Source organism: Bombina bombina, chromosome 6 (genome assembly GCF_027579735.1).
Source record: "Bombina bombina isolate aBomBom1 chromosome 6, aBomBom1.pri, whole genome shotgun sequence".
NCBI lineage: Eukaryota > Metazoa > Chordata > Amphibia > Anura > Bombinatoridae > Bombina > Bombina bombina.
The window spans coordinates 27,158,601-27,174,322 of NC_069504.1; the positions used below are offsets into that span (position 1 = coordinate 27,158,601).

A 15,722-nucleotide genomic window follows, 5' to 3' on the forward strand; every position below is an offset into this window, starting at 1 on the left:
TAAGCGTGTAGGAAGGTTCTCAGGACCAGTTGGAGGTGCTAAGCAATCTAATCACCAAAGTTTGGCTTCAAATTTGGTGTACATTTCTTTCATGTAATTGGCAAGAGTCCATGAGCTAGTGACGTGTGGGATATACATTCCTACCAGGAGGGGCAAAGTTTCCCAAACCTCAAAATGCCTATAAATACACCCCCCACCACACCCACAATTCAGTTTTACTAACTTTGCCTCCTATGGAGGTGGTGAAGTAAGTTTGTGCTAGATTTCTACGTTGATATGCGATTCGCAGCATGCTAAAGCCCGTTTTCCTCTCAGAGTGCAGGGAATGACAGAGGGATGTGAAGGGAGTATTACCTATTGAAGGCAATGGTCATCCTAACGGGGATCTATTTCATAGGTTCTCTGTTTTCGGTCGTAGAGATTCATCTCCTACCTCCCTTTTCAGATTGACGATATACTCTTATATATACCATTACCTCTACTGATAACTGTTTCAGTACTGGTTTGGCTATCTGCTATATGTAGATGAGTGTCTTTTGGTATGTTTTATTATATATAATATATAAACTTATATTATACCTCTTGAGAAACAGAATTAATACAAAGTATACACAGTAATACTAACATTAATTTATAATAAATGCACAGAGTTTTTATGAAAACTATCTGCATAGGATAAGCTACATCTAATTACTATATAAAATCCCTAATATAGGGATGAGTGATATTATTGCAACAACTTGAACTAACTCTCATTAAGAATAACCAAATGTAACCATCATTTAAGAAGATGTAATATTTCTGTACATGAGATTACAATATACCATTTATAGGCATAGGAATGCTTTATTACTTATTTGTTTTTTACCCCAGCTTACTATATACTACAATTAGGATATCAGATTCATCACTAGAGGTGAAAAACTTTTTTAAATTTAAAACATAGCTGCTCCGCTCATACTGCTTTGCCTATGTGTTTAACACTGACATTACTTTTATGAGGCTATTCGCTGAGTTATTGTAGCTGCAATCTACTTCATCGTTAATGTATCACACACTATTTGGATAACACATGAACCATTTATACAATATTTGGCTCTAATAGTGTATCAACAATAGTGTATTGAATCTGTCATTTTAGAGAGAGTGTACTATTACATCTCTGAACCTCTTGACTATAACCGGATATCGAGGGATTATTAATCCCAGCCTATGTCCTACTAATCTGCTACTGAACAGTATACTCCTAATTATATTAGGTCTCAGCCTTAGATATTTAGTCTAACTATTGGGAATTTTGTGCTAGCATTTTAGTTTTAATTTACCCAGATTTTAACTTATTCTAATAAAGATTTATGTTTTAATTGATATGATTCTTTTCCTAAACTCCATTATTTAGGGGTCTTTTTTGAGTGCTTATTTAGTATCACTTTGTGGTTAGTTTCTTAAGCTAACCAGTATGTAACACATTTGTTTGGATACATAGCACCTTAACCACACATAATTTTGCAATTTTTGGGCCATCAACCCTATTAAAGAGCGGTAACAGACCCAATATCACACTGAATGAGTGGTGCCATCAGTTCAATCTGAATTTACTATCAGTGACTTTACATATACTTTAAGAATGAAGCTTCTGTTGATCAGATTTGCAAAGCAGCAACTTGGTCTTTGCATACTTTTACTAAATTCTACCATTTTGATGTTTTCTCTTCTTGAGAAGCAGTTTTTGGTAGAAAAGTTCTTCAGGCAGCTATTTCAGTTTGATTCTTCTGTTTATAATTTCAGTTTTTTTCATTATAAAGATTAAAACTTTTTGATTTGGGTTGTGGATTCTTTTTTCAGCGGAATTGGCTGTCTTTATTTTTATCCCTCCCTCTCTAGTGACTCTTGCGTGGAGTTCCATATCTTGGGTATTTGCTATCCCATACGTCACTAGCTCATGGACTCTTGCCAATAACATGAAAAAACATAATTTATGTAAGAACTTACCTGATAAATTAATTTCTTTCATATTAGCAAGAGTCCATGAGGCCCACCCTTTTTGTAGTGGTTATGATTTTTGTATAAAGCACAATTATTCCAATTCCTTGTTGATGCTTTCGCTCCTTTCTTATCACCTCACTTCTTGGCTATTCGTTAAACTGAATTGTGGGTGTGGTGGGGGGTGTATTTATAGGCATTTTGAGGTTTGGGAAACTTTGCCCCTCCTGGTAGGAATGTATATCCCATACGTCACTAGCTCATGGACTCTTGCCAATATGAAAGAAATGAATTTATCAGGTGAGTTCTTACATAAATTATGTTTTTTTTATTTAACTCTTTATGTGCTGTTATTTGCTATGTAAGCCTTTCTCTTGTAAAGGTGTATCCAGTCCACGGGTTCATCCATTACTTGTGGGATATTCTCCTTCCCAACAGGAAGTTGCAAGAGGACACCCACAGCAGAGCTGTCTATATAGCTCCTCCCCTAATTGCCACCCCCAGTCATTCTCTTGCAACTCTCGACAAGAAAGGAAGTATCACAAGATATGTGGTGACTTAGTGTAGTTTTTACCTTCAATCAAGAGTTTATTTTTAAACGGTACCGGCAGTGTACTGTTTTACTCTCAGGCAGAAATTGGAAGAAGAAACTGGCTGGAGGTTGATGATCTTAGCTGTTTGTTACTAAGGTCCATTGCTGTTCTCACACATAACCGAAGAGTATGGAAAGGAAACTTCAGTTGTGGGGACGGTTTGCAGATCACCTGCTTTGAGGTATGTTCAGTATATATTTTTCTAGAGAGATAAGGTCTAGAAAATGCTGACAGTGCCTGGTATATTTGAGGTAAGCCTGATACAGTGATTTAACGACTGGGATCATGCTTACAAAATAAGGGTAATCATGTTAACTCTCATATTACCTAGTGTAAAAACGTTTGCATAACTTACAGAAAAAAAGTTTTTTCTCTGAGGGTGATAAATCTTTATTTGGGGCCTAGTTTTCCACATGGCTTGTTAGATTACTCCTAGGAGTACTTTTTTAAGGCCCTCTGACATTGAGTGCATGGTGGGAGGGGCCTATTTTCGCACACTTTATGCGCTGTTGATATTCAGACTGAGACATCCAGCTTTCCTAAAGGAGTCCTCTGGCATCTAGGACCACTATAGAGGGTTTTTTTCCTGCAAAAATCGTGTTTAAGGGCAGGTAGGAGCCACAGCAGAGCTGTGGCAGTGTGTTTGACTGTTTTTTAACGGTTTTACCGTTTTTCTAATCCGGTTTGGGGCCTAAGGGGTTAATCATCCATTTGCAAGTGGGTGCAATGCTGCTTTAGTCTCTTATACACACTGTAAAAATTTTGTAGAGTTTACTACTTTTTAACACTGTTTTGCAGTTTATGTGGTAGTTTTTTTCTCTTAAAGGCACAGTGCCGTTTTTGTTTAATTGCTTTTTCACATTTATTAAAGTGTTTTCCAAGCTTGCTGGTCTCATTACTAGTCAAACATGTCTGACATAGAGGAAACTCCTTGTTCATTATGTTTAGAAGCCATTGTGGAACCCCCTCTTAGAATGTGTACCAAATGCACTGACCTTTCTATAAGTTATAAAGACCATATTATGGGTTTTAAAGATTTATCACCAGAGGTTTCTCAGACTGACAAAAGGGAGGTTAAACCACCTAGCTCTCCCAATGTGTCAGAACCTATATCTCCCGCGCAAGTGACGCCAAGTACTTCTGGCGCGTCCAATGCGTTTACCTTACAAGACATGGCGGCAGTTATGAATCATACTCTCACAGAGGTATTGTCCAAACTGGCAGGGTTACAAGGAAAGCAAGACAGCTCTGGGGCTAGAACAAATACAGAGCTTTCTGACTCTTTAGTAGCTATGTCTGATATACCCTCACAATGTACAGAAGCCGAAGCAGGAGAGCGTCTATCTGTGGGTGACATTTCTGATTCAGGGAAGGCGTTACTTCAGTCTGACTCTGAAATGTCAGCATTTAAATTTAAGCTTGAACACCTCCGCTTGTTGCTCAGGGAGGTTTTAGCATCTCTGGATGACTGTGACACCATTGTAGTCCCAGAGAAATTGTGTAAAATGGACAAATATTTTGCAGTGCCTGTTTACACTGATGTTTTTCCAATCCCTAAGATGTTTTCAGAAATTATTACGAAGGAATAGGATAGACCAGGTGTACCGTTCTCTCCCCCTCCTGCTTTTAAAAAGATGTTTCCCATAGATGCCTCTACACGGGACTCGTGGCAGACGGTCCCTAAGGTGGAGGGAGCAGTCTCTACCCTAGCTAAGTGTACAACTCTCCCCGTCGAGGACAGTTGCGCTTTCCTAGATCCAATGGATAAAAAAATTAGAGGGTTTCCTTAAGAAAATCTTTATACAACAAGGTTTTATTCTCCAGCCTCTTGCATGCATTGCCTCCAGCCTCATGCATGCGGCTTTCTGGTTTGAGTCTCTTGAAGAGGCTCTACAGGTGGAGACCCCGTTGGATGATATCCTAGACTGGCTTAAAGCTCTTATGTTAGCCAATTCATTTATTTCTGATGCCGTTTTTCATTTAACAAAGTTAACGGCTTTTGCCATTCAGGCGCGTAGGGCGCTATGGCTTAAATCCTGGTCAGCTGACGTTACTTCAAAGTCTAAGCTTCTCAACATCCCCTTAAGGGCAGACCCTATTCGGGCCTGGACTGAAGGAGATCATTTCTGATATTACTGGATGAAAAGGCCACGCCCTTCCCCAGAATAGGTCCAACAAATTAAGGACCAAACAGACTAACTTTCGTTCCTTTCGAAACTTCAAGAGTGGCGCAGCTTCAACTTCCTCTACTGCAAAAAAAAAAAAAGGAAATTTTGCCCAGTCCAAGCCAGTCTGGAGACCTAACCAGGCTTGGAACAAGGGAAAGCAGGCCAAAAAACCTGCTGCTGCCTCCAAGACAGCATGAAGGAGTAGCCCCCGATCCGGGACCGGATCTAGTTGGGGGCAGACTTTCTCTCTTCGCCCAGGCTTGGGCAAGAGGTGTCCAGGATCCCTGGGCTCTGGAGATTGTTTCCCAGGGATATCTTCTGGACTTCAAAGCCTCGTCTCCAAAGGGGAGATTTCATCTCTCACAATTATCTGCAAACCAGATAGAGAGGCATTCTTACGTTGTGTTCAAGACCTTCTGGTTATGGGAGTGATCCACCCAGTTCCAAGGGAGTAACGGGGCAAGGATTCTATTCAAATCTGTTTATAGTTCCCAAAAAAGAGGGAACTTTCAGACCAATCTTGGATCTCAAGATCCTAAACAAATTTTTCAGGGTCCCATCCTTCAAGATGGAGACTATTCGAACCATCCTACCTATGATCCAGGAGGGTCAATATATGACTACCGTGGACTTAAAGGATGCTTTTCTCCACATTCCGATACACAGAGATCATCATCGGTTTCTCAGGTTTGCCTTCCTAGACAGGCATTACCAGTTTGTGGCTCTTCCCTTCGGGTTAGCCACGGCACCAAGAATCTTTACGAAGGTTCTAGGGTCCCTACTGGCGGTTCTAAGGCCACGAGGCATAGCGGTGGCTCCTTACCTAGATGACATTCTGATACAGGCGTCGAATTTTCAAATCGCCAAGTCCCATACGGACATTGTTCTGGCATTCCTGATGTCTCATGGGTGGAAGGTGAACGAAGAAAAGAGTTCTCTCTCCCCTCTCACAAGAGTTTCCTTCCTAGGAACTCTGATAGATTCAGTAGAAATGAAGATTTTTCTGACAGAGGTCAGGTTGTCAAAACTTCTAACTTCCTGCCGTGCTCTTTATTCCACTTCTCAGCCGTCAGTGGCTCAGTGTATGGAAGTAATCGGCTTAATGGTAGCGGCAATGGACATAGTTCCGTTTGCCCGCCTACATCTCAGACCACTGCAACTTTGCATGCTCAATCAGTGGAATGGGGATTACACAGATTTGTCCCCTCTGCTAAATCTGGATCAAGAGACCAGGGATTCTCTTCTCTGGTGGCTATCTCGGGTCCATCTGTCCAGGGAAATGAGCTTCCGCAGGCCAGAATGGACTATAGTGACGACAGATGCCAGCCTTCTGGGCTGGGGCGCAGTCTGGAACTCCCTGAAGGCTTAGGGTTCGTGGACTCAGGAGGAAGCCCTCCTTCCGATAAACATTCTGGAACTAAGAGCGATATTCAATGCTCTTCAGGCTTGGCCTCAGCTAGGTGCAGTCAAGTTCATCAGATTTCAGTCGGACAACATCACGACTGTAGCCTATATCAACCATCAGGGGGGTACAAGAAGCCCCCTGGCGATGTTGGAGGTATCAAAGATAATTCTATGGGCAGAGGTTCACTCTTGCCATCTCTCAGCTATCCATATCCCAGGAGTAGGGAACTGGGAGGCGGATTTCCTAAGTCGGCAGACTTTTCATCCGGGGGAGTGGGAGCTCCATCCGGAGGTATTTGCCCAGTTGATTCAACTATGGGGCAAACCAGAACTGTATCTCATGGTGTCTCGTCAGAACGCCAAGCTTCCTCATTACGGGTCCAGGTCCAGGGATCCCAAGGTAGCGCTGATAGATGCTCTAGCAGCGCCCTGGTCCTTCAGCCTGGCTTATGTGTTTCCACCGTTTACTCTGCTCCCTCGTCTGATTGCCAAGATCAAGCAGGAGAGAGCTTCAGTGATTTTGATAGCTCCTGCGTGGCCACGCAGGACTTGGTATGCAGATCTGGTGGACATGTCATCCTTTCCACCATGGACTCTGCCGCTGAGGCAGGACCTTCTACTTCAAGGTCCTTTCAGACATCCAAATCTAATTTCTCTGCGTCTGACAGCTTGGAGATTGAACGCTTGATTCTATCAAAGCGTGGTTTTTCCGAGTCGGTCATTGATACCTTAATTCAGGCTCGAAAGCCTGTCACCAGGAAAATCTATCATAAGATATGGTGTAAATATCTTCATTGGTGTGAATCCAAGGGTTACTCATGGAGTAAGGTCAGGATTCCTAGAATCTTATCCTTTCTCCAAGAGGGATTGGAGAAAGGATTGTCTGCTAGGGACAGATTTCTGCTCTGTCTATTCTTTTGCACAAACGTCTGGCTGAGGTTCCAGACGTTCAGGCGTTTTGTCAGGTCTTAGTTAGAATGAAGCCTGTGTTTAAACCTGTTGCTCCGCCATGGAGTTTAAATTTAGTTATTAAAGTTCTTCAAGGGGTTCCGTTTGAACCTTTGCATTCCATAGATATTAAACTTTTATCTTGGAAAGTTCTGTTTCTAGTAGCTATCTCCTCGGCTCGAAGAGTTTCGGAGTTATCTGCTTTACAGTGTGATTCCCCTTATCTGATTTTCCATGCAGATAAGGTAGTTTTGCGTACCAAACCTGGGTTTCTTCCTAAGGTAGTATCTAATAAGAATATCAATCAGGAGATTGTTGTTCCTTCATTATGTCCTAATCCTTCCTCAAAGAAGGAACGTCTTTTACACAATCTTGATGTGGTTCGTGCTTTAAAGTTTTATTTACAAGCTACGAAGGATTTTCGTCAAACATCTGCTTTGTTTGTTGTCTACTCTGGACAGAGGAGAGGCCAAAAGGCTTCGGCAACTTCTCTTTCTTTTTGGCTGAGAAGCATAATCCGCTTAGCTTATGAGACACATGGCCAGCAGCCTCCTGAAAGAATTGCAGCTCATTCCACTAGAGCGGTGGCTTCCACATGGGCTTTTAAAAATGAGGCCTCTGTTGAACAGATTTGTAAGGTGGCGACTTGGTCTTCGCTTCACACTTTTTCTAAATTCTACAAATTGGATACTTTTGCTTCTTCAGAGGCTATTTTTGTGAGAAAGTTCTTACAGGCAGTGGTGCCTTCTGTTTAAGTTCCTGACTTGTCCCTCCCTTCATCCGTGTCCTAAAGCTTTGGTATTGGTATCCCACAAGTAATGGATGAACCCGTGGACTGGATACACCTTTACAAGAGAACAAAATTTATGCTTACCTGATAAATTTATTTCTCTTGTGGTGTATCCAGTCCATGGCTCGCCCTGTCATTTTAAGGCAGGTGTTTTTTATTTTTAAACTACAGTCACCACTGCACCCTATAGTTTCTCCTTTTTTCTTGCTTGTCTTCGGTCGAATGACTGGGGGTGGCAGTTAGGGGAGGAGCTATATAGACAGCTCTGCTGTGGGTGTCCTCTTGCAACTTCCTGTTGGGAAGGAGAATATCCCACAAGTAATGGATGAACCGTGGACTGGATACACCACAAGAGAAATAAATTTATCAGGTAAGCATAAATTTTGTTTTCTAGACAAGCTTTACCAATTTGTCGCTCTTCCTTTTGTCCTAGCGACAGCTCTAAGAATCTTTTCTAAGGTTCTTCGTCCCCTACTCTCTGTAATCAGAGAGCGGGATATTGCGGTGTTTCCTTATTTGGATGATTTCTTGTTATTAGCTCAGTCTTTATTCTGAAGAATCTTACACGAATCAACTAGTGTTGTTTCTTCCAAAACATGGTTGGAGGATCAATTTACTAAAAAGTTCTTTGATTCCTCAGACAAGGGTCACCTTTTTAGGTTTCCAGATAGATTCAGTGTCCATGACTCTGTCTCGAACAGACAAGAGACGTTTTGAATTGGTGGCAGCCTGTCGGAACCTTCAGTCTCAGTCATTCCCTTCAGTAGCTATGTGCATGGAAGTTTTAGGTCTCATGACTGCAGCATCGGACGTGATCCCATTTTGCTCGTTTTCATATGAGACCTCTCCAGCTTTGTGTGCTGAACCAATGGTGCAGTGTTTTTTCAAGAATATCACAATTTATATCCTTAAATCCCAATGTTCGACTCTCTCTGACTTGGTGGTTAAATCACCATCGTATAGTTCTAGGGGCCTCTTTTGTTTGTCTAACCTGGACTGTGATCTCAACAGATGCGAGTCTTTCAGGTTAGGTTGTTGTTTGGGAATCTCTGACAGTGCATGGGGTTTGGAAATCTCAAGAGGCGAGATTACCAATCAATATTTTGAATTTTCAGGGCTCTTCAGATTTGGCCTCTGTTGAAGAGAGAACTGTTCATTTGTTTTCAGACAGAGAATATCACAACTGTGGCATATGTCAATCATCAGGATGGGACTCACAGTCCTTAAGCTATGAAAGAAGGTATCCTGGATACTTGCTTGGGCGGATTCCAGCTCCTGTCTAATTTCTGTGGTTCATATCCCAGGTATAGACAATTAGGAAACGGATTATTTCAGCTGTCAGACTTTACATCCGGGGGAGTAGTCCCTCCATCCATATGTGTTTTCTCAGGTTGTTCATATGTGGGGTCTTTCAGAAATAGATCTGATGACTTCTCATCTAAACAAGAAATTTCCCAGGTACCTGTCCAGGTCCAGGGATCCTCGGGCGGAAGCAGTGGATGCGTTGACACTTCCTTGGTGTTATCAACCTGCTTATATTTTTCCCGCCTTTAGTTTTTCTTCCAAGAGTGATCTTCAAAATCATCATGAAGCAATCGTTTGTGCTGTTGATGGCTTCAGCATGGCCTCACAGGTTTTTGTATGTGGATCTTGTTCGGATATCCAGTTGCCAACCTTTGCCACTTCCATTAAGGCCAGACCTTCTGTTTCAAGGTCCGTTTTTTTTTTTTTCCATTAGGATTTCAAATCTTTAAATCTGAAGGTATGGAAATTGAACGCTTAGTGCTTAGTCAGAGGTTTCTCTGACTTTGTGATTGATACTATGTTGCAGGCTTGTTAATCTGTTTCTAGAAAGATTTATCGAGTTTGGAAGACTTACATTTCATGGTGTTTCTCTCATAAATTCTCTTGGCATTCTTTTAGATTTCCTAGAATTTTACAGTTCCTTCAGGATAGTTTGGTTAAGGGTTTGTCTGCAAGTTCCTTGAAGGGACAAATCTCTGCTCTTTCCTTTTTATTCCACAGGAAGATTGCCAAGTTTCCTGATATTCACTGTTTTTTGTTCAGGCTTTGGTTCATATCAAGCCTGTCATTAAATCAATCTCTCCATCTTGGAGTTTTAATTTGGTTTTAAAGGCTTTACAGGCTCCTCCATTTGAGCCTATGCATTCTTTGGACATTTAAATATTTTCTTGGAAAGTGTTGTTCCTTTTGGCTATCTCTTCTGCTAGAAGAGTTTCTGAATTATTTGCTCTCTTGTGAATCTCCTTTCTGATTTTTCATCAGGGTAAGGCAGTTTTGCGGTTTTCATTTAAATTCTTATCTAAGGTTATGAATTCTAACAACATTAATCGAGAAATTGTTGTCCTTTCCTTGTGTCCTAATCCTAAGAATTCTTTGGAGAGATCCTTACATTCTTTGGATGTGGTGAGAGCTCTGAAATATTATGTTGAAGCTACTAAAGATTTCAGGAAGACTTCTAGTCTATTTGTTATCCTTTCTGGTTCCAGCAAAGGTCAGAAGGCTTCTGCCGTTTCTTTGGCATCGTGGTTAAAGCTTTTGACTCATCACGCGTATTTGAAGTCGGGTCAGGCTCTGCCTCAGAGAATTACAGCTCATTCTACTAGGTCAGTCTCAAGGGCTTTTAAGAATGAAGCTTCAGTTGATCATATTTGCAAAGCAGCAACTTGGTCTTCTTTGCATACATTTACTAAATTTTACCCATTTTGATGTATTTGCTTCTTCAAAAGCAGTTTTTGGTAGAAAAGTTCTTCAGGCAGCTGTTTGTTTGATTTTTCTGCTTATGATTTAAGTTTTTCCTTTCATTTATGAGAATAAACTTATATTTGGGTTGTGGATTAATTTTTTTCAGCAAAATGGCTGTTTTTATTTTATCCCTCCCTCTCTAGTGACTCTTGCGTGGAGTTCCACTTCTTGGGTATTGCTATCCCATACTTCACTAGCTCATGGACTCTTGCCAATTACATGAAAGAAAACCTAATTTATGTAAGAACTTACCTGATATATTCATTTCTTTCATATTGGCAAGAGTCCATGAGGCCCACCCTTTTTATGGTGGTTATGATTTTTTGGTATAAAGCACAATTATTTCCAAATTCCTTTGTTGATGCTTTCTACTCCTTTCTTTTTCACCCCACTACTTGGCTACTCGTTAAACTGAATTGTGGGTGTGGTGAGGGGTGTATTTATAGGCATTTTGAGGTTTTGGAAACTTTGCCCCCCCTGGTAGGATTGTATATCCCATACGTCACTAGCTCATGGACTCTTGCCAATATGAAAGAAATTAATTTATCAGGTAAGTTCTTACATAAATTATGTTTTTTATATCCCTGTTCACAGGGATCATATCAAGTTCCTGAGATTTGCTTTTCTATACCAGCATTACCAGTTGCTACAGCTGTTTTCAAAAGTACTGGGAGCTCTGTTGTCTGTAGTTTGAGATCTAGGAATTTCTGTTGTTCCTCACCGGCATGGCATTCTGGTTCAGGCTCTTTTATTATCATCTGGCTGTGTCTCATACTCAGTTGGAAAATAAAGCTCTTGAACTCCTCAGACCCGTGTTTTTTTTTTGTTTGTTTTTTTGAGTTCATAATATGTTTTGAGACTATGACTAAGCGCTGACCGAAACTGCAGCAGGCCATTGCCCTTTTGCAGCTAAATTCTCTACCTTCTGTTGCGGAGTGCATGGAAGTTGTGGGTCTATTGGTGGCTACCTGAGATGTAGTTCCATTTGCCAGATTTTATCTTTGGGACCTCCAGTATCAGATGTTGCATCAATGGAATGGAGTCCACAAGGATCTGTCTAAAGATTTTTAGATCACACAACAGTCTTTGACTTGGTGGCAAACTCACCAGTCTGGTGGGGGGGTCTTGAATTGGGCAAGAGTTTTGTCTCCTCAGGTGGTGAGGTTACCAATAAATATTCTGGAACTCTGCAATCTTCAGGGCTCTCCAGAGACGCAAATCTTTTCTGAGATTCCTTCAGATGTCACAGCATTGGCTATTGTCAATCATCAGGGAGGAACTCGCAGTTTCTTAGCATTGAGTGAAGTGTGCCGCATCATCATTGCAGAATTTTTGCTATCAATTGGGAGGCAGATTTTCTCAGTCACCCAGGGAAATGGTCTCTGAATCAGGAAGTTTTCTACCAAATTGTGAGATGTTTGGGTCTGCCAGAGAAAAATCTCATGGCTTCTCATTTAAATCACAAACTGCCTCAGTATTGTGCCACTTCTCGAGACCCTCGGGTGAATCTGATAAATGCCATAGTGGTCCCTTGGTCGTTTAACCTGATTTAAATTTTTCCTCAGTTTGTGGTGCTATCCAGAGTGATAGCCAGAATCAAGCAGAGGAACAAGCCTCCGCAATTCTGATTACTCTGGTGTGCTTTTCAGGCCTTTGTTCAGGCTCTGATCAGAATGAAACCAGTTGATGGTCAAGTTTGTCCTCCTTGGAAACTCAATCTGATTTTGAGGGTTTTTCAAACTCCTCCACTTGAGCTGATGCTTGGTTTAGACCTTTAGCTTTTATCCCGGAAGATTCTTATTGTTCTAGCTATTTATTCAGCTAGAACTGTCTGTGCTTTTAGCTCCTGTATGTCGTGCATACCTCCCCCTTTTTTTATCATCAGGATATGGTTGTTTTTTGTACCAGCTATTCTTTATAGCATTGTCTCCACAGCGTGGATGTTGTAAGAGCTCTCCAATATTATCTGAAAGCCACAAAAGATGTGAGTTTCTTCTTCTCTCCATTTTTCTGTTCCTCTTAAAGGTCTGAAAGCTACGACTGTTACTTTAGCTGCTTGGCTAAAAGCCTTCATTCGCAAGGCTTTTTTGGCTGCGGGGAAAGCTCCCCTTGACCGCATTATTGCTCATCGCACTAAAACACTGGTTTTCAAACCTGTCCTCAGGGCTCCCCAACAGGCCAGATGTTCAGGATAACCTTGGGTGAGAACAGGTAAAATAACCATGTTTACTAATCAGCTGATTATTTCACCTGTGCTCCAGTTCAGATATCCTCAAAATCTGACCTGTTAGGGAGGTCTGACATGTGTAAAAAGCAGGTGCTACTTCTGGGCCTTTCTTAATGAGACTTTTATTAATCTGTTTTGTAAGGCTGTTACTTAGTCGTCTTTACACACTTTCTCCAAGTTTTATCACTTTGATGTGTGTGCTTCTTCTGAGGCTTTATTTGTCAGGAAAGTACTGTAGTGCCTGAATAGTAACTTGCTTTCTGCTCTGCTTGGGGTTTTGTGGACTCCTCTGCTTGGGTATTGGTTCCCACACGTAATGACTTGCAGACTCTCACCATCCTCATATTCTTGGCAATATGTATGACTGAGGATCATGGGAAGTGGGAGGGATTTAAAGCTCTGGTGTATTATTGTCTTTTGCTACCTCCTACTGGTCAGGAAAAGAATATTCCCACACGTTTGGGATATTTAAATGGATAGGAAAGTAAAAATTATTCTTTAATGATTCAGAGTATAATTTTAAATAACTTCCCAAATTTACTTGTTTTTATTAAATTTGCTTAAAGGGACACGCAAGTCAAAATAAACTTTTATGATCCAGAAAGAGCATGCGGTTTTAAGACACTATCCAATTTACTTTCATTATCAAATTTTACACTCTTTTTATATGCACACTTTCTGGGGAACATGATCCTACTGAGTATGTGCACAAGCTCACATGGTATACATATACTAGTCTGTGATTGGCTGATGTCTGTCACATGATATAGGGGGCCAGAAAATGAGAGAAAATTTTCTCTGAAAAAAAATCTAGTTAATTCAGTAGTAGTAGGTGTAAAATAATTGTCTTATTATGCACTTGTTAATTATGTAATTCTACTGCATTGAGTGGTCCTTTTATTTTCTTAGTATCCTTTGTTGAAGGAACAGCAAAACACTACTAGGAGCTAGCTGAACACAGGTGAGCCAGTGATGAGGCATATATCTGCAGCTAGCACCCAATAGTGCAATGCTCTTCCTAAACATACCTAGGTATGCATTCAACAAAGGTACTAAGAGAGCAAAGCAAATTAGAGGCAGACCATTTCAATGTTGCATGTCCCGTTTAAAGGGACATTCTACTCCAGAGTTTGTTTAAAAGATAGATAATCCCTTCATTACCCATTCCCCAGATTTGCATAAACAGTTGTATTAATATAACTTTTTACCTCTGTGATTGTCTCATATCTAAACCTCTGCAGACTGCCTCCTTATTTCAGTTCTTTAGACAGACTTGCATTTTAGCAAATCAGTGTTGACTCCTAGGTAACTCCACAGGCATGAGCACAATATTATCTATATGGCACACATAAGCTAACAGCCTCTAGCTGTCAAACTGTAAAATGCATTCAGATAAGAGGTGGCCTTTAAGGGCTTAGAAATTGGCATATGAGCCTACCTAGGTTTAGCTTTCAACTAAGAATACCAAGGGAACAAAGCACATTTGATAAGTGAATTGGAAAGTTGTTTAAAATTGCATGAACTATATGAATCATCAGTTTAATTTGGACTAGACTGTCCCTTTTTAAGTGAACAATTAAATGGTCTGTCCATTATATTTGTTAGCTATAAATCTCCCAAATACACGTATCCTTGTCGCTGTGCTAATTTATCACCAGGTTGCAGCAGTGTTTGTAACAATGTAGCATTGTTCTATATTATTACAAAACTGCTGCCATAACCCTACAGACCTATGCACACTCCTAAGGTCCAACAGTTCCAACTAGGCTTTATCTATGCAAAGGATACTAAAGAACAAATCGAATTTGATTATTGGAAAGGGGCATGTTAAACCTATATATTGTGTATAGAGCATTTTCATGTAGGTTATGCATGAGTACAAATCAGCATGTATATTTTTTGTGCCATCCCATGATCTCTCTATTTTTGTTTTTTTTTATTTTTTTTATTTTTTTTTCGATTTTACCCTGCACCGTAGTGTCATGGATCCTCCGCCCCCTTCTTTTTCTGTTTTCTAGTAAAGTATAGAGCGGTTCCACATGCTTTATACCTTGCAGATATGCGATGCACTCACTAGCAGCTATCTAATTTATACTTGTGATAGAGCAACACACTAAAATCTGGATTTGCACACATTTTTGTGTGTTGCTGTTTCACAAGCATAAATTCGGCTCTGGAAAAATCTGAATGGCACGAAGGGCCGTATTCTTCTACATTTTGTAGGTAAATCTCTGAATACACAAGTCTAATTATTACTGTCATCTGTCTTCCAACCACCACGTTTATATATTGCAGTATGTTTTACTAGTGCAGAACTGTTACTGCCACGTAAATAGACCTAATCACAAGCTTACAAAAAACCAGCCATGCTTGGGATTTGTCAGGCTGTCCCACTGAATAAGTTTGCTTCCTCTGGCCAGTCAGGTTCCCTGCTCTTGCGCTGAGATGTTCAGGTATTATTGGGCTTATCACATTTCGTATGTACAGTAGCATTGTATGTTTCTTGTGCTGGCTGCACCAATCTCTCCTCTGTGTCCTTGCACTTAATAATCACAGTAATTATCTAGTTTTGTTAACTCCTTGTGCTCTGCTCATCCTCAGTGAGAACAACCCGACCCTTGTGGAGGTGCTGGAAGGTGTTGTGAGGCTGCCAGAGTCAGTGCACATCGCTGTGCGGTACACCAGTATAGAGCTGGTTGGTGAGATGAGTGAAGTAGTGGACAGAAACCCACAGTTCCTTGGTGAGTATTTTAAGACAGACCCAGATTACTATACGTATTGATCTTGTGACTGTAGGTAACGGCTGTGCTGTAGTATTGTATGAATCTGACCCAGAGCACTAT

The 15,722-nt window shown here is 40.8% G+C and overlaps 1 protein-coding gene across 4 annotated transcripts in view; it reads left to right on the top strand.

The window, feature by feature from the left end:
* TNPO3 (transportin 3) overlaps positions 1–15,722 on the top strand; it is a 403,460-nt gene that overhangs the window by 198,596 nt on the left and 189,142 nt on the right. For all 4 annotated transcript variants that reach the window (XM_053716333.1, XM_053716334.1, XM_053716336.1 and 1 more), the window contains exon 11: positions 15,481–15,620. In XM_053716333.1, the coding sequence (XP_053572308.1) occupies positions 15,481–15,620 (140 nt within the window). The remainder of the gene's footprint in view (positions 1–15,480; positions 15,621–15,722) is intronic.